The sequence below is a fragment of the Drosophila sulfurigaster genome, chromosome 2L (assembly GCF_023558435.1).
Source record: "Drosophila sulfurigaster albostrigata strain 15112-1811.04 chromosome 2L, ASM2355843v2, whole genome shotgun sequence".
Taxonomy (NCBI): Eukaryota; Metazoa; Arthropoda; class Insecta; order Diptera; family Drosophilidae; genus Drosophila; species Drosophila sulfurigaster.
In genome coordinates this window covers 15,777,882-15,801,843 of record NC_084881.1, presented here as the reverse complement: position 1 = coordinate 15,801,843, position 23,962 = coordinate 15,777,882, and the positions used below count along the sequence as shown (strand labels likewise).

General features: G+C 39.7%; 4 protein-coding genes across 5 annotated transcripts; 2 read left to right on the top strand and 2 right to left on the bottom strand.

The window, feature by feature from the left end:
- The first annotated feature begins 188 nt into the window (after nt 1–188).
- On the top strand, nt 189–7,779 carry LOC133850279 (neither inactivation nor afterpotential protein C). Of its 2 annotated transcripts, XM_062286326.1 has the most exons (14): nt 189–323; nt 1,164–1,494; nt 1,558–2,421; nt 2,667–3,604; nt 3,664–3,956; nt 4,196–4,467; nt 4,534–4,820; nt 4,889–5,038; nt 5,094–5,191; nt 5,270–5,329; nt 5,932–6,119; nt 6,183–6,598; nt 6,819–7,104; nt 7,166–7,779. In XM_062286326.1, the coding sequence occupies exons 2-14, from the start codon at nt 1,210–1,212 to the stop codon at nt 7,547–7,549; spliced, it is 4,521 nt and encodes a 1,506-aa protein (XP_062142310.1). In that variant the 5' UTR covers nt 189–323; nt 1,164–1,209; the 3' UTR covers nt 7,550–7,779. The 2 variants fall into 2 exon arrangements, with proteins under 2 accessions (XP_062142310.1, XP_062142311.1); XM_062286327.1 differs by lacking the exon at nt 189–323 and having other exon boundaries at nt 1,146–1,494.
- On the bottom strand, nt 7,106–11,861 carry LOC133850285 (MTOR-associated protein MEAK7). Its single transcript, XM_062286334.1, is given in 9 exon segments — nt 7,106–8,351; nt 8,631–8,724; nt 9,337–9,415; nt 9,476–9,503; nt 9,577–9,950; nt 10,032–10,353; nt 10,413–10,637; nt 11,607–11,717; nt 11,719–11,861. Coding segments are annotated over 9 exon segments (1,356 nt in total). The 5' UTR covers nt 11,737–11,861; the 3' UTR covers nt 7,106–8,246.
- Nucleotides 11,862–14,704: 2,843 nt separating this feature from the next.
- Nucleotides 14,705–15,886, bottom strand: LOC133850402 (uncharacterized). The gene has a single exon (XM_062286491.1). It carries the CDS (start codon nt 15,792–15,794, stop codon nt 14,799–14,801), a length of 996 nt encoding a protein of 331 aa, XP_062142475.1. The 5' UTR covers nt 15,795–15,886; the 3' UTR covers nt 14,705–14,798.
- Nucleotides 15,887–21,504: 5,618 nt separating this feature from the next.
- LOC133850286 (epidermal retinol dehydrogenase 2) lies at nt 21,505–23,860 on the top strand. The gene is made up of 5 exons (XM_062286335.1): nt 21,505–21,619; nt 21,970–22,123; nt 22,861–23,015; nt 23,070–23,430; nt 23,486–23,860. The coding sequence occupies exons 1-5, from the start codon at nt 21,597–21,599 to the stop codon at nt 23,747–23,749; spliced, it is 957 nt and encodes a 318-aa protein (XP_062142319.1). The 5' UTR covers nt 21,505–21,596; the 3' UTR covers nt 23,750–23,860.
- Nucleotides 23,861–23,962: the final 102 nt, after the last annotated feature.

Here is a 23,962-nt window from a genome sequence, read left to right as displayed (position 1 = left end):
TGATCCCCCAGTTTGTTTTGGACTCGCTGGGCACGTGAATGCCACTAATTCAATTAGCTAGGCTAAATAGTTGCCCAAGGTGTCTATTTTAGCATACCCCTCTCTGGAGAGAAGGTCTAGACATGACTCGGCGACCTTGCGGGGCTTCTGCAGTCTAGTAAAAAGTCCACGAGCCCATTTGCACAACTTTCAGTTGGCTTTCTGCAGCGATTCGTGCTGCAAGCGTGCGGTCGGTTCGGTATAACAACATTCAGGCAACGGAGAAGGGATTAAAAGGATAACCAAGAACTGTTTTGTGGATTTACAATTCTTACAGAGCAAAGGTCGGTACGAAAAGGATAATACTAAGTTGTTGCTGCAAAAAGCACTAATAAAATACCGAACTCTTCATAAACTCTTGCTATAGAGGGTGATGCATAATATCCTTGGTTGAGTGTAGTCAAGTTTATAATCGTCAAATCAAAATAGAAATTATGAATTATTATAGATGGATATCAAAAACGCAGAATCCAAGTGTGTTATTATTAAGGTAACGGATCATTTTTGGCTGTAATAAGGTTTGTTTAATAAAACAATCAAAACAATGTTCGCACCCCAAAAAGTTTAAAATATTTACTGATAATAGAGAAAAAGAAATACAAAAAAATTAAATCAAAAACATGGAAATAAATAACAATTAATACGAAGATTTTTAAAGAGCAAAGAGTTGATAGGGTTCAAAGCTTTCTTAAACTAGGATAACAAGATTTAATTTAAGATTGTCAAATCAATAATTGCTTTACAGTATACACTCAAGAATCTCTTTCAATCAAAATAAGTTTCTAGAAGCCAATTTCTTTATACACTATATGTACATTTTCAAAACTATAATCTGCATGCTACAAATTTAAAGGTCTATTTTTAGGTGTCAAATACTGACACTTTAGACTTCGGGTGGAATAAGAAGAGAACAAGAAAACTAAAGTCTTTCACGGTCCCATAATTTTAATATATTCACAAACCATTAGCCCCTCAACCTTCTAGTGTTGAACCTAATTGGGTGAAGCCATTGCAAAGCACTTGACAGCTATGTTGTGCAATTCTTGCTTTGCTAATGCGATTTGCAGCAACTACAGTGCAAAATAAAATAATTGTATTACATTAAAAACAATAAAATACAATAGCTGATAGACTATAATATCCTGTGAGTGTCCTACGGAGTGAATCAATATGTATTTGCCGTACTCGCAATTGCCGGATCCGACGGATAAATTCGAGATCTACGAGGAGATTGCACAGGGTGTCAATGCCAAGGTCTTTCGAGCCAAAGAGCTGGACAATGATCGCATTGTAGCATTGAAAATACAGCATTACGATGAAGATCATCAGGTGTCCATCGAGGAGGAGTATCGCACGTTGCGCGACTATTGCGCACATCCCAATCTGCCCGAATTCTATGGCGTCTACAAGCTATCGAAGCCCAATGGACCCGACGAGATCTGGTTTGTCATGGAGGTCAGTAACCAAAGTCAACTGTCTATCAATTCTCTCAACTCCATATCTTGTATCTTTTTGCAGTACTGCTCTGGCGGCACTGCCGTGGACATGGTCAATCGACTATTAAAGCTAGATCGGCGCATGCGAGAGGAGCACATCGCCTACATTATTCGCGAGATTTGTCGTGCTGCCATTGAGTTGAATCGCAATCATGTGCTGCATCGTGACATACGCGGCGATAACATACTGCTGACTAAGAATGGACGCGTCAAGCTCTGCGACTTTGGACTCTCACGGCAGGTGGACTCGACGCTGGGCAAGCGAGGCACCTGCATTGGTTCACCCTGTTGGATGGCACCCGAGGTGGTGGCCGCCATGGAGTCCCGTGAACCGGACATTACGGTGCGCGCCGATGTCTGGGCCTTAGGTATAACCACCATTGAGCTGGCCGATGGCAAACCCCCGTTTGCGGACATGCATCCGACAAGAGCCATGTTCGCCATTGTGCGCAATCCGCCGCCCACTTTGACACGCCCCACAAACTGGTCGCAGCAGATCAATGACTTTATTTCCGAGTGCCTGGAGAAGAATGCCGAGAATCGTCCGATGATGGTGGAAATGGTGGAACATCCCTTCCTCACCGAACTCATTGAGAACGAAGACGAAATGCGTTCGGATTTGTCTGAAATGCTGGAGTTGGCTCGGGATGTGAAGACGCTGTACAAGGAGCCCGAATTGTTTGTGGATCGCGGCTACATTAAACGCTTCGAGGAGAAACCGGAACGCATGTATCCCGAGGATTTGGCAGCGCTGGAGAATCCAGTCGATGAGAGTGTGCTCGACTCGCTGCGCAATCGCATGGAGATGGGCGAATCGTATAGCTTTATTGGTGACATTTTGCTCTCGCTCAACTCCAACGAGATCAAGGAGGAGTTTAGCTCTGAGGTGGGTTAAAGGAACGGAGACCTTGAGGCTTTTTTGTTGCCATTGTCATCCAATCTGAAACATTCTAAGTCCGAGTAGCTAGTTCGATATTATGTTTCATATTTCATAATGTTTATTAAATAACTTCCCAGTTTAATATACGATCGTAATGAGTCATAACTAATTTGTGTTCTCCGAAATAACCAACTGCATCTTTTACCGAATTTATAGACAGAAATCTAATACAATCTGCATTTACTTCACAGTTTCATGACAAGTACAGATTCAAATCGCGTTCAGAGAACCAGCCGCACATCTTTTCAGTGGCAGACATTGCCTACCAGGACATGCTGCATCATCGCGAGCCACAGCATGTCGTCTTCTCCGGCGAGAGCTATGCTGGCAAATCGACCAATGCCCGATTACTGATCAAGCATCTGTGCTATCTGGGCGATGGCAATCGTGGCGCCACCGGACGAGTCGAGAGCTCCATTAAGGCCATCCTGATGTTGGTAAACGCCGGCACACCAGTCAACAACGACTCCACACGCTGTGTGCTGCAGTATTGTCTGACCTTTGGCAAGACGGGCAAGATGAGCGGCGCCGTCTTCAATATGTACATGCTGGAAAAGCTGCGCGTGGCCACCACCGATGGCAGTCAGCATAATTTCCACATTTTTTACTACTTCTATGACTTCATCAATCAGCAGAATCAACTGAAGGAATACAATCTGAAGACGGATCGCAATTATCGCTATCTGCGTATTCCTCCAGATGTGCCACCATCCAAACTCAAGTATCGTCGCGATGATCCCGAAGGCAATGTGGAGCGTTTCAGGGAGTTTGAGAACATATTACGCGATCTGGACTTTAATCACAAGCAATTAGAAACGGTCCGCAAAGTTCTCTCGGCCATTCTCAATATTGGCAACATTCGCTTCCGTCAATCAGGCAAATATGCCGAGGTCGAGAACACGGATATTGTATCGCGTATTGCGGATTTGTTGCGCGTGGATGAAAAGAAATTCATGTGGTCACTGACCAACTTCATCATGGTCAAGGGCGGCATTGCCGAGCGACGTCAGTACACCACCGAGGAGGCTAGAGATGCTCGCGATGCGGTGGCGTCGACCATTTATTCGCGTCTCGTTGACTTTATCATCAATCGCATCAACATGAACATGTCCTTCCCACGCGCCGTCTTGTAAGTCCAACTCCTTTTAATACTCTCTTTTTGTAATTCCAAACAATCTCTTTTTTTAGTGGCGACACCAATGCCATTATTGTCCATGACATGTATGGCTTCGAGTGCTTCCATCGCAATGGGCTCGAGCAGTTGATCATCAATACGCTGAATGAACAGATGCAGTATCATTATAATCAACGCATCTTCATCAGCGAAATGCTTGAAATGGAAGCGGAGGATATTGATACCATCAATCTCAATTTTTACGACAACAAGACGGCGCTCGACAATCTGCTGACCAAGCCCGATGGGCTCTTTTACATTATTGACGATGCGTCGCGTTCCTGCCAGGATCAGGACTTGATTATGGGTAAGTTTCTTCAAGGGATTATTCAGGGTATTGTCCAAGATTTAAGTTTATTCTAAGGTTATGTTAATGATTGTGAAATGCATACACACCTAGAATGTACATTTTTTTATACCAAATCAAAAGAATAAGGCGAAAAGGAAATTTTCTCCGTCTGTCTGTCTGTCTGTCCGAGAAGATAATTAGCTAAATATTTAAGATTATAAAAGAATGGGGCTACTAAAGTTGATCTTCTGTACTAGATCGCGTGTCGGAAAAGCACAGCCAGTTTGTGAAGAAGCACACTGCCACGGAGATATCGGTGGCCCATTATACGGGCCGCATCATCTATGATACGCGCGCCTTCACCGACATCAATCGCGACTTTGTGCCGCCCGAGATGATCGAAACGTTCCGCTCCTCGCTGGACGAGAGCATCATGCTCATGTTTACCAATCAACTGACCAAGGCTGGCAATCTAACCATGCCCTTCGAGGCCGTTCAACACAAGGACGAAACTGAACGCAAATCCTACGTGAGTTCCGCATTTCATTGACTCATTTATCTGGTTCTCCCTTAATTTTCTTTGACGCCATTACAGAACTTGAATACACTGAGTGCTGGCTGCATCTCGCAGGTGAATAATCTCCGCACCATGGCCGCCAATTTCCGTTACACCTGCCTTTCGCTGCTCAAAATGCTTAGCCAGAATGCAAATCTTGGCGTGCATTTTGTACGCTGCATTCGCGCTGATCTGGAGTACAAGCCGCGTGCCTTCCACTCCGATGTTGTGCAGCAGCAGATGAAAGCGCTGGGTGTGCTGGACACGGTCATCGCACGGCAACGTGGCTACTCAACACGGCTTCCCTTCGAGGAGTTCCTGAAGCGGTAGGCTTAATTCCTTTCTCATTAAAATATAACCGATTATTCCTTGAACCAATAAATTCCTCTTTTAGATATCAGTTCTTAGCCTTTGACTTCGATGAACCTGTCGAGATGACTAAGGACAATTGCCGACTGCTCTTCTTGCGCTTAAAAATGGAAGGTTGGGCGTTGGGCAAGAACAAGGTCTTTCTACGCTACTACAACGATGAATATCTAGCTAGGTAAGTTCAGAAGACTCCTCTTTAATTATCGATAAAACTTTACGATTCATTACAGGCAATATGAGCTGCAGGTGAAGAAGGTCATCAAGGTGCAGTCCATGATGCGGGCGCTGCTCGCCCGCAAACGCGTCAAGGGTGGCAAAGTGTTCAAACGTAAGTGGCATTAGCTATCACCTAAGGACCACTAACCCAAACTAACCTTCGTCCTCTTTCTCTTTTTTCCTTTTTTAGTGGGCAAAAAAGGACAGGCAGCAGGACAACATGACGAGGCCGCTTGTAAAATACAAAAAGGTAAAAAAACTCAAGTCGATAGACTTAGGGAATACGATGAGGAGCACATCGACATTAGTGAAACACCCTCGGAAGCGGACGAAATGTTTCTGGAGGCGCGCATGGACGAAGCACTTGCTGCTGTGCGCATCTCAAAAATCGAAGAGGCCTCCAATGATGAATAGTACCCTTTTAATAATCACACTATATACGGAGGCTTAGACAACGCCCCCTTAATACTACTACTACTACTACTACTACTAATACTACTACAACAACTATCAATAAAATATATCGCAAGTAACCGAGCCACAAGTCTACATTCATGTGGTTTAGGGTCTTCTTCTGTACAACTTAAGCCGCTTAAATGGGGCAACTACAACCCCCTTGTCCGCCCCCTTTTGCTGCAACCAATCAATCAGCTTAACAACACCTGAGACAATCGACTTGACAGAACCGCCTCCCCCCTGTCGTCCCTCCCCCCTTCCACAGCGAGATGAATTATAAGTGCTGCATAGAAAATAAATGAAAATTTAATTAAATTAAGGTGACTCCTCCCCCGTCATACTGACCGCAATTCTAACCCGCTCCCTATCTCTTTCTCTATCTATCTCCTTCTCTAGCTTTTCGTGGCTTCCGTGAACGCGTACGCTTGCCCCCGCTGGTGAATGAGAAATCCGGTCAGCTGAACGAGAACACCGCGGACTTTATACGTCCCTTTGCCAAGAAGTGGCGTGAGAAGTCCATCTTCCAGGTGCTTCTGCACTATCGTGCCGCACGCTTTCAGGATTTCGTCAATCTCTCGCAACAGGTAAACGAATATTTATCAACTTCAACTCCAACTTTAGGCAATTTCTTTACTATCTCTTGTCAGGTTCACATCTACAATCAACGCATGGTCGCTGGCCTCAACAAGTGCACTCGGGCCGTGCCCTTTGAGCGCATCAATATGCGTGAGGTGAACTCCTCTCAGCTGGGACCGCTGCCCGTGCCCATCAAGAAGATGCCCTTCCGCCTGGATCAAATTCCCTTCTACGATACACAATATATGGTTGATCCAGCTAACTCTATATCGCGTCAAACATTCCCCAATCATTTGCTGCAGCAGCAATTCGAGGAGGACGAACCCTGGGACAGTCCATTACAACGTAATCCCTCGATGACGTCGTGTCTGCTCACCTACAATGCGTATAAGAAGGAGCAGGCTTGTCAGACCAACTGGGATCGTATGGGTGAAAGCGATAACATCTACAATCAAAGCTTCTTTCGCGATCCACAGCAGCTGAGAAGGTGAGTTTGTAATAGTGCACACATTTTTCACTTAGCGATCACATCGAGTAAATATCGCTTACCTTACTTAGCACCTACTTCCAACTATTACTATACATCTAGAGAAAATGCGTAAAAAGAATAGAAAAAAAGCCTTCGTATCACTTAGTGGATTGTCAATTCGGTTTAAGAATTGCTTTTAATCTAAATCTCTAAAATCTTTGCCTTCATACTTCGACAGAAATCAAATGCAACGCAATATGAATGCGTACAACAATGCTTACAACAGCTACAATAGCAACTATCAGAGCAACAACAACAATTGGGGAGTGCATCGTTCCGGATCACGTCGCAACTCGCTTAAGGGCTACGCGGCGCCACCGCCGCCACCACCGCCAATGCCCTCATCGAACTATTACAATCGCAATAATCCCAGTCAGCAGCAGCGCAACTATCAACAACGCTCCTCGTATCCACCCAGCGATCCGGTGCGTGAACTGCAAAACATGGCGCGACATGAAGGCGATGTAAGTGAGATCAATTTTATTCATTCAATCCATTCTCAAGTAAATCCTATTTCCTCGACAGAGTTCGGAGGATGCTCCATTCAATTTCAAGGCCATGCTACGTAAGACAAACTATCCACGCGGCTCCGAGACGAGCACTTATGATTTCCACAATCGCCACGACGCGGACCACGATCAGCATCAGCACACATTCCAGGCGCCGAAGTTGCGTTCCACGGGGCGTCGCTTCGACGATGATGATCAGCAAAACGGTGGCAGTGGTGGCAACTATGGTGTGGCACGCAACTTTGGCCAGCGGGCACCGCCATTGCATCAGATGCCGGCGAGCGTGGGACGCAGCTTTGAGGATAACAGCAATGCACGTTCCTTCGAGGAGGCTGGCTCCTATGTGGAGGAGGAAATTGCACCTGGCGTCACACTCTCCGGTTATGCTGTGGACATTTAATGTGCCACATCGATAAAATCGAATTGTTATTTGTTGCGGATCCCACCACATCATTAAAGTGCCTTAAACACTAAGTAATTTAATCATACATAATCAATTAGCTTAACAATTGTAGCGTAATAAATTTGAGTTCAGCAATAAACAATAGATGCGATTTATTTAAGACGCGGAGAAAGTAAAGTGAAAATTTACGAGTAATACAGTTTACATTAAATTGCTTTTGGAAAAGATGTTCGGTTTGTTTCATTCACTTTTTGTTTGTAGTCCTAAAACGCAACAACAATACTCTCTGTATTACATAGACACTATGCATAATACTTATGGATCTATATACATATATACGATACGCATTCATATATATATATATATGTATATATACATATGTTATAATATGTATTTTTCTTTTTTGTTTGTATATGTATAAACTTTAATAGCTACCCAAAAATTTGTAGGAATGGCATAGAGAAACACTGATGTGTTTCCTCACAGGACCTTTGTGTGTGTGTAATAATAGTAGAATAACATAATAATCATCATCATAGTTGCTTCGACAACGAACAAGAAGAAATAGGATTCTAAGGCTAAAGTAGATATATGTTGTAAAGGTTTCTTTTAACATCACACCCAATAGAGACATAGTACTATAAATTCTTGAACATGATAAAACCAAGCCCATCCACAACTTTAGCATCCGCCATCAATCATCCATTCCAGGCTCACGAAGTCCATCCGAGTGCATTTGCTTGCCAGCTATCTCGAGCATGGCGCGATCCTCCAAATTGGCATCCAGCACAGAGCGTTTCTAAAGTTTTTGAAGTGAATACAATCAGTAGAGTAAACAAATTAACCAAACAAAGCTGCCTAAGCTAACTACATAGTGAAATAAACAAATACCAAAGTGTAATTTCAATGTGCAGATGAAAGTGTGAAAAAGAGTGAAGTGCAATTTGAACGTGCAGTGAAATAAAATTATAATTTGTAGAGCAAATAATAGAGTAGTGCAGCTTAAAGTTTGTCTTTTAATTCCCGTCAGGTATTTGTAATGTGTCAAGTGTTGAAATGAAAAGCAAAGCGCACTCACCTGACCCTCACCACCGCCTTCCTCATCGTCCTTGACTGGCAAATCGCCCACAGCCCAGACCTCCATGTTGCGTATTTTGAATTGTTTGCGTTTGCTATAAATATAAACAATGAGAGAATATATATTAGATGCAAGTTAATAAAATAAATACAAAATTCATATAATAGATTACATTTGAAGGGGTATTAATAGTATAATGGCAATAATTGCAAACCCCTGACTGACGCAAAGAATGGTTCTAGGGTTTAATATAGAATTGAATGAATGATGAATACCGCAACTTTGTTGTGATTTTTCATTAAAAAAAGAAAAACAAACGTACAATGCTTTTTGTTAAGCCAACAAAAGGCGCATTCCGAAGCAATTTTAAATGTTCAACTATATACAATGCATTTAAGTTAATTCACTAAGAGCACATAAATTTCAATTTGTGATTGTCATACAATTTTATGCAATCATCTTGAAAGTCCAATAAAATTGTACTGTAATCACTGCCAAACATTGCTTCATTTCAATAGCAATTTCATTTAACAAAAACTTTTTCGAGTTTACACATTCATAGCGTAAATTAAATCATTTTCTAATTGTAGTAAGGAAGTTGATTGTAATCGGATTCAATATAAAATTAAATCCATTGCTTCTATCGATAGCTTGATAATAAAAAGCTAATTATATTAAAAGGAAAACTTTCGCAGCTGTCACGCACCTTAGCTGCACATAGTCGCCATATGTGGTACAGCTTTCCACACTCTGTCCCTCGCCGAACATGCAGTCCAACCATAGACCTTTAATAAACGAAATACTTTGAGCAAATGCCATACTAAATGCTAAGCAATGTCACTTACCCCAATACTCAAATTGGCCGCCCATGCCCTGCAAATAAATTGGATAATTATAGCATTAATCAATACATATATTGAGTATATGGTAAGTGGATAGTACTCACCAGGCCATTGGGCATGGTCTGTTGATTCAAATTCAGATACTGATAATGATCGTTGTAACCCGTGGAACTAAAGCAGCGCATGGCTGGACTCAGTGTGTATAGCAATGAGCTATCATTGCCAGCAAATTGGGGTCGCAATGCCCAAGATTCGGGAGCATAGCCACCAAATATGTATTGATCCTCATCCTCGATGAAGAAGAGCGTGGGACCCTTGTCCAACATTTTGCCCAGCATTGTGGAGAAGCTTTCGCCATGGATTTTCGATGAGAATAAGAAACGCCATTTGTGACGCATTTCACGCGGCAGCTGTGCGTTGATATAGAGCACATGTGGCAGCTCAATGATGGGCCTATAGTGACTGTTCTGCGGTGCATCTGCAAGATACGTAGCGTATGTTTGTTTAATAAATAGAGATTTACGATTGTTTTGACTAAGAGATTAATAATCAAACATACCGCACAGCTGTGGCAGAATGCAAATCTCAATTTCCTTAACCAGCGAACGCTTGCTGCTGCTGCCACCGTGACGTGTATAAAGTTGAACGAATACCTCGCGCCACAGCTGCAGAAATTGTGGGGTGACATGCAGCCAACGCTCGAGCGTCTCATTGGGCATAGTGTGCTCCAAATCTTTGCTCAAATTACGCATCAAACCCTTGGCAAAGGTGCAGGCCGAACGTTCTGTGGTTATAAAGCCCAGATCTTGCCACTCCTTAATGCTCGAACCCTTCGATGTGGTCTCCAGATGCACATAGCTCTTAATAACCGAGTGTATATACTGCCAAAGTATACAATAAGAGTTAATGAAATTAGCTAATCAGTTATTTGAAAACTCACCTGCTCCAGCTGCTTGATATTGAAATTGTCGCTGGCATTGCGATTCAGCGATGAGAGCAGAAATTGCATTTTCGTTTCAATGCTGCCACGCTCCATGATATAGTAAGGTTCACCGAACTTCTTTAAGGGTATATTGATGCATTGCTGGCCCGGCTTCTGCGGTATAAACAGAAACTGAGCCGTGCTTTCCGCCAACGAGCGTTCGATGGTTTGCGACCATGATTCCTGTTAAAAACAAATCAAAACAAGTTAGAATGTCACAAACAAACTTTGACTGTAATAGACCCTTTTTTACTGGTATAAAATTTAAGCTTTATAGTTTATATCTTAATCTTCAATATCTTCAATATTTTGTTTTCCGATTTTTATGAAATTTAGAAAATTAAATTGAAATGCCACAATTTTATCGAACACTGCTTATATAAGATAATATCTTTCAAAATATGGGCTTCGGGTGTTACTATGAAATTTATAAATTAAAAACTACACAAAAAATTCAAAAATTCAGGTTTCTATAAATTCCGGTTTAGAGTTTCTGAAATAATTTAGAATATAATTGTATACTAGGTATATAAAAGTCTAAATACGTCGAAAATGTCTTCTGCGATTTCAACAAACCTAGTAGACCCCTTTTCACTGAAGTTAAGGGTATTATAAAAGCACAGTGAAATAATTATGCGATCGTTTGCAAAAATTCTTCGTACTGACTTGTATTGTTTATTATCAATTCAATTTTAATTCATTTCGTTTCCATAATTATGAGCAAAGCCAAGCACCCTTGGAAATCACGACTAATTCGTTAGCAAGCAAATTAAAACGGAACCAAAAACAAACAAAACAACCAAACCAAACCAACGCAAAACAGTCGCAAATGCGCAAAGCAAACAAATTAGACAGCGACCACACCAGAATAACACATTCGTTGACAATCAATGCAAACTTTGGTTTTTCGTTTGTGATAATGCTGATAAGACATACTACAAATAGTATGACGATGACATGTCATGTGTAACTTTCACCTCAGGTATAGTTCGAGATAGTGCTCGAAATACATCAAGTCGCATGACACTGAAAACCTTTCACGCTGCTGCAGCCTTGAACTTGTGACCGGGAGGGAGTCGCAATGCAGTCTGCTGCATTGATTTTTGTTGTGTTGTGACAAGTGCATTGACCCAACTAAAGCTTACTACGTACCACCAAACGATCCGAGGTTAATTTCTCCAATGCACCGCCGGAGGCATTGCGATATGCTGTCTCTAGAAAGCGCAACTCTTCCGATGTATACACATTGTCCGATTCCTTTTTTGCCACTTGCATTGCCCATTCTACTTCACTGCCTTTTGGTATTTTTTGAATATATACAACGTGTAAACACACGTCTGACGCTTGTGATTTTTAAATTGAAAATAATGCAAACACAACAATAGAGACGCAAGCAAGCACACACAGCTGTTGTGCAGTGTGACCGCAATTCTCAAACAACGAATTACGCTGCGCATTCAATTCGCCGCAGAGCATCTTAGTTAGTTAGTTAGTATTGTCTGCTCTGCTGGGTCACCAGATGGCGCCAGTGTGATAGGTAAGATGACCATTAGATGTCGCTAATAATCGGCATTAAAAAACAATTTTTGCACTCTAAACTGCACTCTCAACCTTACGTTTGTTAATTCACATTTTTAAAGTATTCGAATAGTAATAAAAATGCTTTTAAAAATAATAGTATAGAAAAATTCGTGTAGCAATTAATAAATAATTGGTTTATCTCTAAGACTCCAAGTCAAATCTCGTTTTCGAATTCGACTGCTTGCAAGCAGTATATATTTATACGCGCTTGCCAACGGCGTCAACTTTTAATTGAAATCAATTCCGACGAACAATATTTATCAATGATTTTTTATTCAATTGAGTAAAGGCTTTTAATTAACATAAATAATCTAGTATTTGTATAGATACTTACTTTGGTCATAGAGCACCATCTGTTCTATTGTTTAATTATCTTAAACAAACGCACAACTAAACATTTTACTTCACAAGCACAAAACAAAAACAAACAAAAAATGCATAAGCTTGTATGCGTGAGACTCCAAGTGTTGAAGCGCCACTTTAGCAACATTTCAATTCACTTACACACACACACACAAATGAAGTATGCACTCGCGCTTAAAAGAACTTTACGCGCGCTTAGCGAATGAAAAAATAAATAGAAAGCATCGCACTTCAGTAATGCATGCAAATTGTTATTTATTGTCGCTGCGACAACACGCCAATGGCATTTTTAATTACTCTCACACTTTTTTTTAGCAATTAAAGCCAATTTTATTAAAATATACACCGCGAAATGCAGAAATAAAAATTTACACGCGCACGCTGCAAAACTCTGCACAATACTGAATCAATTCGCCGCGACAGGCGACAATCGAAAATAGATCAGGCGAAAATTTACACGCACAATCGACGAGCTTAATAACAGCAGCTGCGAATTCGCCGCACGCAGTTCTGCTTATTTCTTTTAACGGCGCGTTTAATATTTATTTTTAAATTTGGAAAAGCAATTAACGTTTAGGCTGCTTTAAATAAATATTTATTTATATATTTAAAAAAAATTGTAATACTGGTAATAAGAAGTATTATTTAAATATATAAAATATTGTTCTAGTTAGCAAGTAAATAAACACTAGACATCACGTTTAGCATAATAATGCGACATTGGTTGCCTAAAATGGAAATTGGAAATTCTGCTATGTAGCTAGTAAAATATATTCATAATGCTAATGTGCTCAACGGTGCGCAGTTGACATTATAATTAATGAACTTCTAGTCCAAGTGTAGCGGACCGATGAAAGCCCATCAAGAAAGAACAATGGGCATTTGAGCATTGCATTATATGTTTATATACTATAGTAATTCTCATTCTGTTTCGACTTTCGTTACTCTACTAGTAAAAGCAAAAGCATTTTAGTTGCATAGATTTAAGACTGTGCTTCTCAACTTTGCTGCTGCATATTAATATTAATGGTTTATTATTATGACCCGGTGCCTTAGTAGCTATAAACTGGACAATCTGCAGTTCGTATATAATACACATTCAGTAGTTGCTTTAGGGTTTTGCCGTAACTTTGTTCACGCCGTGATTGCTTCACTGCACTGATGCCTGGCGTGACGATTTCAATTCTTGAATACCCTGGAATCATAAATTGTGAAGAGTGAACTATTTCAACTATTGTATCTTAAATGTTAAATATTCTGTTTCAAAGAAAGTACAAGAATTTACAAAAATAGATAAATATAAGAGTTTACATTTTTGAAAATTTATTTTTATATTTTTATTCTAGAGATATCTTTTAGTCAAACCTTTATTAACTACAGCTTACTTAGCTGTTTTATTATTATGTATATTGCGGCACACGACCCTGCAACAAATGAGTCGTTAGGAGAGTGAAAGAAAAGCAGTAGTTGTTAGGGAAGTTGGTGGAAAAAGTTGGTGGAAACAACTGTCGATGCTTGAGGAATTTGAGAATATGTTGGTGGGCTGAAATTTGCATTACGAGTTGCTTGGCCAACTTGGTTTTTATGTTTGCCCTCGTAATTAGTCGCACGTCAGCGCCACCTGGCGACGAGTAGAGTTTAACGAACGGCATTGCTCGACATTCCTTGAAAGCAGACCCCTAACTAACTAATAACGGTAGCAAGAACCCCTTTACCCCAATTACAACTAACCACAATTTAGCCTCAGTCTTGGAGTTCACTTCACGGACGCGTGAAAAATTCCATTGAAAAACGGAGTTAAACTTTTTACTTTATCTGCACTCCAGCTGCAATTTATTTAGTTAAAGTTTCCATTTTTTTTTTTACCCAAACTCATATTGCGTGCAAAACGTTTTGGTAATATATTTCATGTTGTATTTACATGTGTGTTTTGTATGCGGAAATAAAGTTGGACTTGTGTGCTGAAAAGTGACACGAAGTACTTACAGTTAAGGACTTGAAAGATGTGTATCCTTGATACTTATTAAATGTATAATAAATAAATAGAATATTTATATACAAAATTGAAGAATTTAAAATATTGTCAATATTTGGAAATGAAAGTTTTGTTTTTTAATTAAATAAAAATATTAATTGAAAATTTGAAATAACCTTAATTGTAATCTTTCTTAAAACAGAAAGAATTCTTTCAAAATTAAATATTTATTCTTAAATTTGTATATGGAATAATTCAGAGTTAAATGTTTTTTAAAACTTTAACTAATTGCTTTCAAAATAAATCATTGTATTGTAATCGTACCTTTTATTAATGCAAAAAATTAATTCATTTATTTCGTTTTAGCATAGTTTATCAATATTTCAGATATATACAAAATATACACAAGCTTAGTCTGAAGCACTTCAGAAGATTGCAGAGCGACATCGACGCAATCCCACTTTATCCACCTCAGTGCGCTCCACGCCATAACCATGCCACAAAGTATCCGGCGGTTTGTTCCACCTGACAAAGTAGGTTTTGTGCACAGCCGCCAGTTGAGCTTTAGGTCTGCTCGAGGAACGTCGCCGGAAGGGCCAAAGGAACCAGTGCAAGGGTCCGCGACTTACTTGGAGAGCATCAGCAACAACAGGAAGAGGAGGCGGCGGAGATTGGAACGTGTCCAGCTGCAGCTGCAAGGATGCGGCCGGAAGTTGTCTCAAAGGTTGCGGCTGCTCCACGATCACAGACTCAGGCAAAGGTCTAGTTAATGGACTAGCTATTGCCTGCAATTGCTGCTGATGCTGTGCGGAAATGATGCGAGTTTGCGAGTCAAAGATCTCCACATCGTGATCATCACTCGAGTGCCAAGTGCTGTTGGGTTGCTCCGCCTCCAGTTCCTCGAGTATGGGCGAAACGCGACTGCCTCGATTGCATTTGAAGCAACGCGGCAACTTGGCACCGAACTTGTTCTGCACATCGGGCGGCTTTGGAGGCGTTTTGGGCACCTGACTCTGCTGCTCCTCGTGAGGCATCTTGACGAGTATGAAGTGATCGTTGAGCAGACACACATCCGACACCTTTTCGCACTTTTGTTCGGCGCCAAAGAAGGCGTCCAAATCGACACTTTGCGGATAGATGCGATATTCCTCGTTTGTCAAGGCAAACGGTTTTTGCCTTTGTTGCAACTGCAGGAAGCTGGGTGACTTTTGCAACGTCTGCAAGGTGCTGCTGCCACATTTCACAATACCTTTGGACGCAGCTGGACGCTCCACAATGGACGTGCTGTTGCCACTGATGCTGCGGTTTTTCATGAAACTCCAGTGACCATTACGCTGCTCAAAGATTCGGGCAAAGATTTTTGCTGTCTGGCGATTACATGGTTGACACTGTTGTGGTATCAATGCCGTTGACAACGACATGCTGATGTGACCAGTGAATCATAGAATCTGTTATTATTTGGGAAATATAAGTATAAGCGTTATTAACTGACAGTTTTCGCTTAGGCGAAATGTTTTGGTAAGAGATGGAAATTCGTAATATATTTAATACATTTATTTATTGATTGATTCTCCAAAGCTAGTTTTAAATCACTGAGGAGACTGACAACTCGTTAATGTGGTGCTGCCAACTTAATGACACAATGACATGACAATTTAAACTTGAATCTTGAATATTCTTTAGTTATTTTATTTAGTTTTTTCTTGAATAATTTCATTTTAGTTTACCAAATTGATTGATTAAGTAATAATAATTAAATGTCAGTGGCAAGACTGACACCTCGCTAACGAGGTGCTGCCAACTTAATGACACAATTGCACACAATTTATGGGCTGGCCCTAAAGGTTAAATGAAATCGAAACTGCTATTGAAAAACTGTTGCACATGTCTTAATTCGATTGTAAATTGTACGTGCGATTCGTGTACTGCATTCTCGCTCTGCTCCCCGCAAGGCAATTGAATTCGAATTCAATCAAATTGCTTGATGCAATTTTCGTGTCATAGAATGTCTGAATTGTGAACTTGACGCTGTTTCGACATTGCAACCGACTGACTCCACACATTATTTTTACTATCCTCTGACTTTTGACACTGCACTTGGGCCGGAGGTTCGAGGCATGTGGCAACTGCAGACTGGCGCCAAAGGCAGCCAAGGCGAAGTAAGTTGATGTTCGGATGGGGAGGACAACGCTTCCGCATCAACCAATGCCACAACAACGGCAACAGCAACAACAACAGCAACAATAATAATAAATGTATTTGATGCGGCACTGGCAACACGAAAGTTTTATTTATTATTTTGACAGGTAAACAAATCACTAGCTCAACACAAACACAAAGGCCACACACACACATACATACACACACACATTCGCACTCACGTTTTCATATTTGACGTTCGAAATTCTTGTTTGCGCCGCTTACGAAGTTGCTCGTCGCTCGACTCACCAATGACAACTGAAGCCGACTTTTAGGCTGCGCTCCTCACACAGCTCACAACTTACGTTAACGTAGCGCACAACGTAACGTAAGATAAAACGTAACGTGCACGTTTCGAATGCGGCGACTGCTTTTAGTGCTGTTGTTGTTGTTGCTGCTGCTGATTTTGTGTTTTGTGTTTTTTCATTTGCATTTTCATTATTGGTTGTTAGTTGTTGCTTGTTTGTTTGTTGCATGCCCCGCATTGCCGGCAGACGTTTGACAATTAACACACATACATTTGCATACATTTTGATGGGCACGTAAATGTGAGTCTATGTGTGTGTGTGTGTGTCGAAATGTGTGTGTACATTAATAACGTAAAAGGACAGTTGACAGCATTTAGTCAGTGGAGTTGGAAATACTTAATGTGTTAATGCACACATGAATTCAAGGTCGGCAGAAGGCTTAGAAAGCGTGCTACTCAAATACTCTATGCATGGAAAATAAAAATGGAATTTTTTATTTAAGCTTAAACTATAATAATTAAAATTCCATAAATAAATGAAGTTGAAGTTAATGAATATAAATACCAAAGCGAAAATACAAAAAAAACTAATTTTATTCAACTTTTAATAAGGATTCTAAATATATTTAAGAAAAAAATACTTTAATTTTTTTACAATAAGTAAATAAAAAAAACTATAATATCAGCGACCGTAATAATTTTAATTTTTTTTAATTTTACAAAAAAAAAATTATGTTTATATATTGATTATTATGATTTTCTTCATTAATAAATAATTTTTAGTAAATTCATCAAAAATCACAAGAAATCATAATTTGTGACAAATAATAGTAAAAATCGAAAAGATTATAAAAGGTGTATTATTTCGGTTTATTTGTTAAGTAGTATTGATTTTGTTTATTATATTTATTTCTATAACATTTATTATACTTTATTGTGCTATTTACAAATTTTATATTTATATGTCTATTAAAGTTATTATACCATATTTATTATTTTTATTAAGTTCATCGTACTCTTCCTTTAGATTCAATCCATTTCGGATCGAAGTGCTCTCATTATGTCTACTTATCAACCATCTCCAATGCTTATCAGTTATTTTTGTGCATGATAATTCCCGAAGTCAATCTACCCCCAAAATTCGTAACTCCATTGGAGCCCCAAACTCGCATTCATAATTGAGTTTGCTTTTGTCATTATTGATTGTTAATGCACGCAAATAATAGAGTCCTGTCACAGTCACAGGATATATATGCATGTATATGGATGTACAATAGCGATAAGAACGGGGCGTGCTAGCAATAAAGACTGAGCATTAATTCAGTAGTTGCGTTATAAATCCCATTTGGGGAATACGAATGTTTCCATTACGTAGTCAAAGTCAGCGAGAAAGGGGAGATTTGTATTTCCGGTTCAGTTCTGATTGATTCAAGACAAATTAACCAAAAAGAGAAAAAAAACAATAGCAACAGACAGAGACAGACAGTGTTTGCTTTGATTTGTGACTAACAAAAACTGAAAGCAACGTTGACTTGACAATTTACATAAATGCCATATTCTGATTTATATGAATAGATTTGTTATAATTGCTATACATGCTGAACTGTTGATTATTGTTGTACTGATGGCAGATCTTAAAGCCATTGAAATAGAAAATCCATAATATATTTTTAGCTATACTCGTATATTAACAGCAGCGTTGCCAATTTGTGGGGAATTCCCCAAAGTGCGCGGAATTTTAAGTTGATTGGGGATTTATTGGGGATTGGCATTATTTTTTGACATCTTATTCTTGTCGGTAAATATTTCATCTTTCATCATCGACACGACATCGACCTTTTTTAAAAATATTATGTATAGCACATCTCTAATTTCAAACTACAAGTAGATTGACAGTTGTTTTGTTTATGATCAGGGGATTCTCGTTTTTCTCTTTCTTAAACGCCTACATGTTATGCGCGCTGTCTTCGCCATTTTCATAGCTGAGTTCGATAAGTTTGCTGCGGGAGAATACCTGTTTCCAAATATAAAAATGGTTATTTCGTTGTTGCTGATACTGCCTTTTTTAAATGCATATATCGAGCGCAAAATTAGTGTTCTTAAGTAATTGAAAACTGGAAACCGTATTCGACTGAATACAGATACTGTTGTATCATTTATGGTTGCAAGAGAATTCTCTTAAGGAATTAAAAAACTAGGCGGCAGCGTCAAGTTCAACCCGTCAAACAAAATGCTATCCACAAAAATATGGAAAAGAATATGAACGTTAATTGTTCGAGTTTTTATTTTAATTAATTAAGAATACTAATATGAGTTATACTTTTTATTGTTTCATTTAAAAAACCCTATGTGGGGAATTTGTGAGGAATCAGCGGATTTTTGTCCCCAAATTTGGGGAATTTTATCCCGATTTTTGGGGAAATGTATAAATTTGCGTTGGCAACCCTGATTAACAGTGATATGTTATGTTGCGAATTATTTCAGGGGGGTTAAAAATAACATGTTAAAAATATGGATTGAAAGCTCGTTAAAGATTAAATGCAATAGATCAATTTTCTATTTTTTTTTCTTTTAAATATTATAGAATACTCGTATATCCGCTTCTCAACAAACATAGTTTTTTTGCTTAACATTTACTTTTGACTTAATACAGATTATTACTATCACAACTTAGTTATTACTTCTTTATATTTTATTATACTTTAAATTTTTAATATAATATTTTTAAGAGGTGAGTGAAAGTGAAATTAAACGGATGAAGAAGTCATTGAATTTTGAATTTGCTTATTAAAATCTTAATATATTTTTAACGTCTCTTTTTCAACGTCTTAGCAAGTATAAATTTGATTGTTTTTTGTAGATTTATCTACAGGGTATCAGCTCGTCTCTTTCACTGTTTACTCTCACTTGAGTACTTGTGCACTTGCACTTATTACTTTTGTCACGTCACTTAATTAACAATCTGCAAATTTGTGCCTCCAACAGCTGATGATCAGCTCGAGAGCAAACAGCAATAGCAACGGCGACTGAAGCAGGCAAACATCATCCAAATTGACACCAATTATGTCGGCTGTGAACGGGTCGTCGATCGGGTATATGCACGTACTCGAAATTGGCGAACATTGACGACGGACAGCCCTTTACTGACCTTCTCCAACAGAGCGAACCGATAAAACATACTATAAACACTTGAAGTGGCTTTTGTTTTAGTCTTTTATGAGCGAAAGGCTGTGAAAGAGAGCGAGATAAAGTGAAGGACACATGCCACAGAACCAGAGCTGCAACTGAGAAACAACAAAGGGAATGCAGCTCATTAGCAAGATGTTGATAAACAGTGAAGCCTGGCTAAAGTGAACTCTTGAATAGATGCGAAATACCATTGAGATACAACAACACTCAAACAAAATAAGAGACAGTGTTCAATCGTTGTAATCAATTTGATTTATTATTTTTAACTTTTTACCCTGCTTTATAAGTTGAACGCAGAGTTGTTTGGCTGCTCATTATGTTTGTCATTTGCTGAACTTGAACTTGGACGCAAATCTGTTTGCTGAGTCATCGGCAATTGGTCCAAGCTTTGCCTTTGTAGACTGAAACGGTAAATCATGCGGTCACAAAGACAATAAGGTGTTAATGATGCGACGACAAGCTGTCTCTCTGTCTGTCTGTCTGTTGTTTTGTTTTTCTTCTCTTTTTTTTGTGTCGAGCTTGAAGGTCGTTTTGCTGGTTTTGCATTTCTTTTGAACTCTGGCGTCCTTCACAAGGATCAAGCAACAAGCTTAAGACTCACTCTGGCTCTTTGTCTCTCTCACATGCTCTTTTTATCACTCTCTCTCTCTCTCTCTCTGTCTGTGTTTTTGCCTGCGCTTGGCACAGAGACTTCGTCGGTTTGCGGCGCACGCAGCTCAACTTAGTTGTTGGCGAGCAGCGAAGCGTTGCGGTTGCACAGCGTCTCCTAAATTTCGAAGTATATTCAGCTGAAAGCGCAGTGCAACAGCAGAGATTGCAACAACAAAAAAGTAATTGTTTAGCCACCGTGTGGTATACTTAATAAACATACGCCGCGTGTGTTCAGCGAAAAGAATTGAAACGCACCTCGCTAATACCAATTGGCTGCAAATATCTATTGCAACACAAGAGAATCGCCAAAGCAGAGCAGTGCAAACGCAAAGAGAGACGACAATGTCTGCTTGCAACATGCCACATGCCGCGTGCCGCAGTCGTTTATGGGTCTTCCGACGTCTCGTCTGGCCTGGCTCATTGATTGTCTAACAGCAAAAAGATCTCACTGTGTGTGCTTTTTTTTTGGCATAGCGTAATAGTTGCCCCATTGTGTGAATATGAGTGTGTGCTGTGTGTGTGTGCGCCACATTGAAGTGCAGCGAAAATGAAAGTAGAAAAGTTGCATTTCAGCTGCGGCTGCCGTCGCCTCCTCTCTCTCACTCTCTCTATGTTTTCTGCGGGTTGTAAAACCGAAAAGCGATTGCAAACTACACTCGAAAAATTGGCTGAAAAGCAAAAGAAAATGCAAAGAAAACGACGCAAATACGGAAGAAAATATTGTTACTACAAAGTTACGGCACAAGCAGCTAATACTTTTTGTATTTGTCGTGACAGCAAGCAAGACACTAAAAACAATTTGATTACAATCAAAATAAAAGATTTTCCATTAAACACTTTTGCAGCGTGCCGACTTTGGTTGAACTTAAGGCCAAGTGGAGTCATTCGATTCATTGAAGTACACAAACAAAGGAGCCCCTTATAAATTGCTGTCATCATGATTGAACGTGAAATTATACAGTAAGTATTCAATACTTGTAATAATACTTAATACGTGTTTAGATTAAAGACTACGAAGTGCTTCATTAGTCAAAGTTCTAGCAGCGACCCAAAACTGGGCCAAGAGTTGTCGCCAAAGGCCGCAGCTTGGCGCTTGGAGATGCAGCTTGAGTTGTGCTGCATGTTGATTGCATTATCATTAACATTGTTTTCATTGTCGTTATGCTCGGTATGCTGATGCAAAGTCCGCTCACCACTTGAACACTGCGCATACAAATAGATAAATTAAACTTGTGCATTAACCATATTTGCTTGACTTCATTCAAGGGAATTGTTTTTGCTCATAAGTGATTCCTTTTCGTTATTTTCAGCACCACAACTGCCTCCAAGCGCATCTTTGCTGTGGTCCAAGATCTTTTGCAATTCGTTGTGCTCTTCGCTCGTGTGCTGTTGGAGCTGCTGCTGCTGCTGGCTCAAACGTTTTTGCCCAAGAAGCAAAAGGATATCAGCGGTGAGGTTGTGCTGGTAAGAAAATACATTTCCAATACAGTGCACTCTTCATACGGTGAACTAAAAGTGTTGGATAAAATCTCATGTTCTGTAAGGTTATTTATACACAATGAATGTAGGACAGAATAGCATGAAGGTAGACAGAAAAACATATATTGAAAAAATACACTTAATGAAGCCCGAATCAGTGTTAATATATAATATGTAAAATCCTGGAACTAAAATACCCTAATGTATTTTACAAATTGAATTTTATTTTCTTTTTCATTTTATTGAATATGTGAAGTCTGCCCATTTTACTATTATTATTATTAGCATTTGTTTTAATCAGTTGTACGAATTTTATTGAATACTGCTTATGAAACAGCTAATCACCGATTCGCGCAGCATTTCAGCCTCTAATCTCAGATCACATGAAAATTGATTTGAGGCAGCTCTAATAAACCCGCTGTGAGCAAAAACAATAGATTTAAATGGAAAGAGAAGATTCGATTTAATAGACTTTAAAGATCAGCTTAATGTAAGTTTAAATATCAGAAAGTTTTATGTCCTTAGCTTTTATAGTGGGGAAATTCTATATGCTTAAATGGAATAAAAGATAGGCAATCAGTTGAACAAGAACAAAAGACAGATGGAAAAACAAGCAAACAGATTAGAAGGCGTTTAATGAATTACACAGACTATCAGTTATCATAAGAGCTTGCACTGTATTTCCATTCACTCTTCTTTATCTGACTTATCTTCTCGCCCAGATAACTGGCACTGGTCATGGCATTGGCCGGGAGCTGGCCTTGCTTTATGCCAGCTGTGGCTGCACAGTGGTCTGCGTGGATATCAACGAGCAGAACAATCTGGAAACTGTGCAGCAGATCAAGAATTTAAATCGTGGTGCAGTGCACAATTTCAGGTAAGCCTCAAAGATTAAATTACAAGCAAAACTAATGAAAACTATTTTTCACAGCTGCGATGTGTCGAAGCGAGAGCAGGTTTTTGCTCTAGCGGATCGCGTTCTGGCCGAGGTGGGTCCTGTGTCCGTGTTGGTCAACAATGTGGGCATTATGCCAACGCATCCGCTGCCTCAGCAATCGGCTGAGGAAATTCAGCGTGTCTTCGATGTGAATGTCTTCTCGCAGTTCTGGACTATCCAGGCATTTCTGAGTCAGATGCAGGAGCTGGGACGTGGCCACATTGTTTGTCTGGCCTCCATTGCCGGACTGATTGGATCGTCCAATCTGGTGCCGTATTGTGCCACCAAATATGCAGTGCGTGGCTTGATGGAGGCGCTGGCCGAAGAGATACGCGAGGGGCCATACAAGGATCTGGTACAAAATTTTAAATTCACCCGTCGAATGCATATTTAACAATTTTCTTTTGCAGATAAAAACAACCACAATTTTTCCCTACATGACAAACACGGGTCTCTGCAAGAATCCCAAAGTCAAGTTTCCATCGCTGTTGGGCCTTTTGGATCCAAAGGAAGTGGCCAAACAGATTGTGGCAGCGCATCGTGCCGATTGCCCGGAAGTAACCATTCCCAGAACGCTGCTATACATTAACAACTGGGGTCGGCTGCTGCCTAGAAAATGTGGCATTATGCTTAAAGACTATATTGGTAGCGGTGTGGAGTCCGATTTGATTTAATTTGCATATAGTATATTTCTATTCAAGTTGTGAATGAATGTGTAAGTGTAAATTTGTATCGTAAATTATGGAATATTAAAGTTATTATTGGTCGCAAAAGGAGTTAATAAACTCGCTGTGTCGTAATTTAAATTGATATTATGTTCGCGCGTGTTGATTCAAATCCGCGCACAGTTTTAATTTATCGAAATAGCTTTCGATAAACTTGGGATA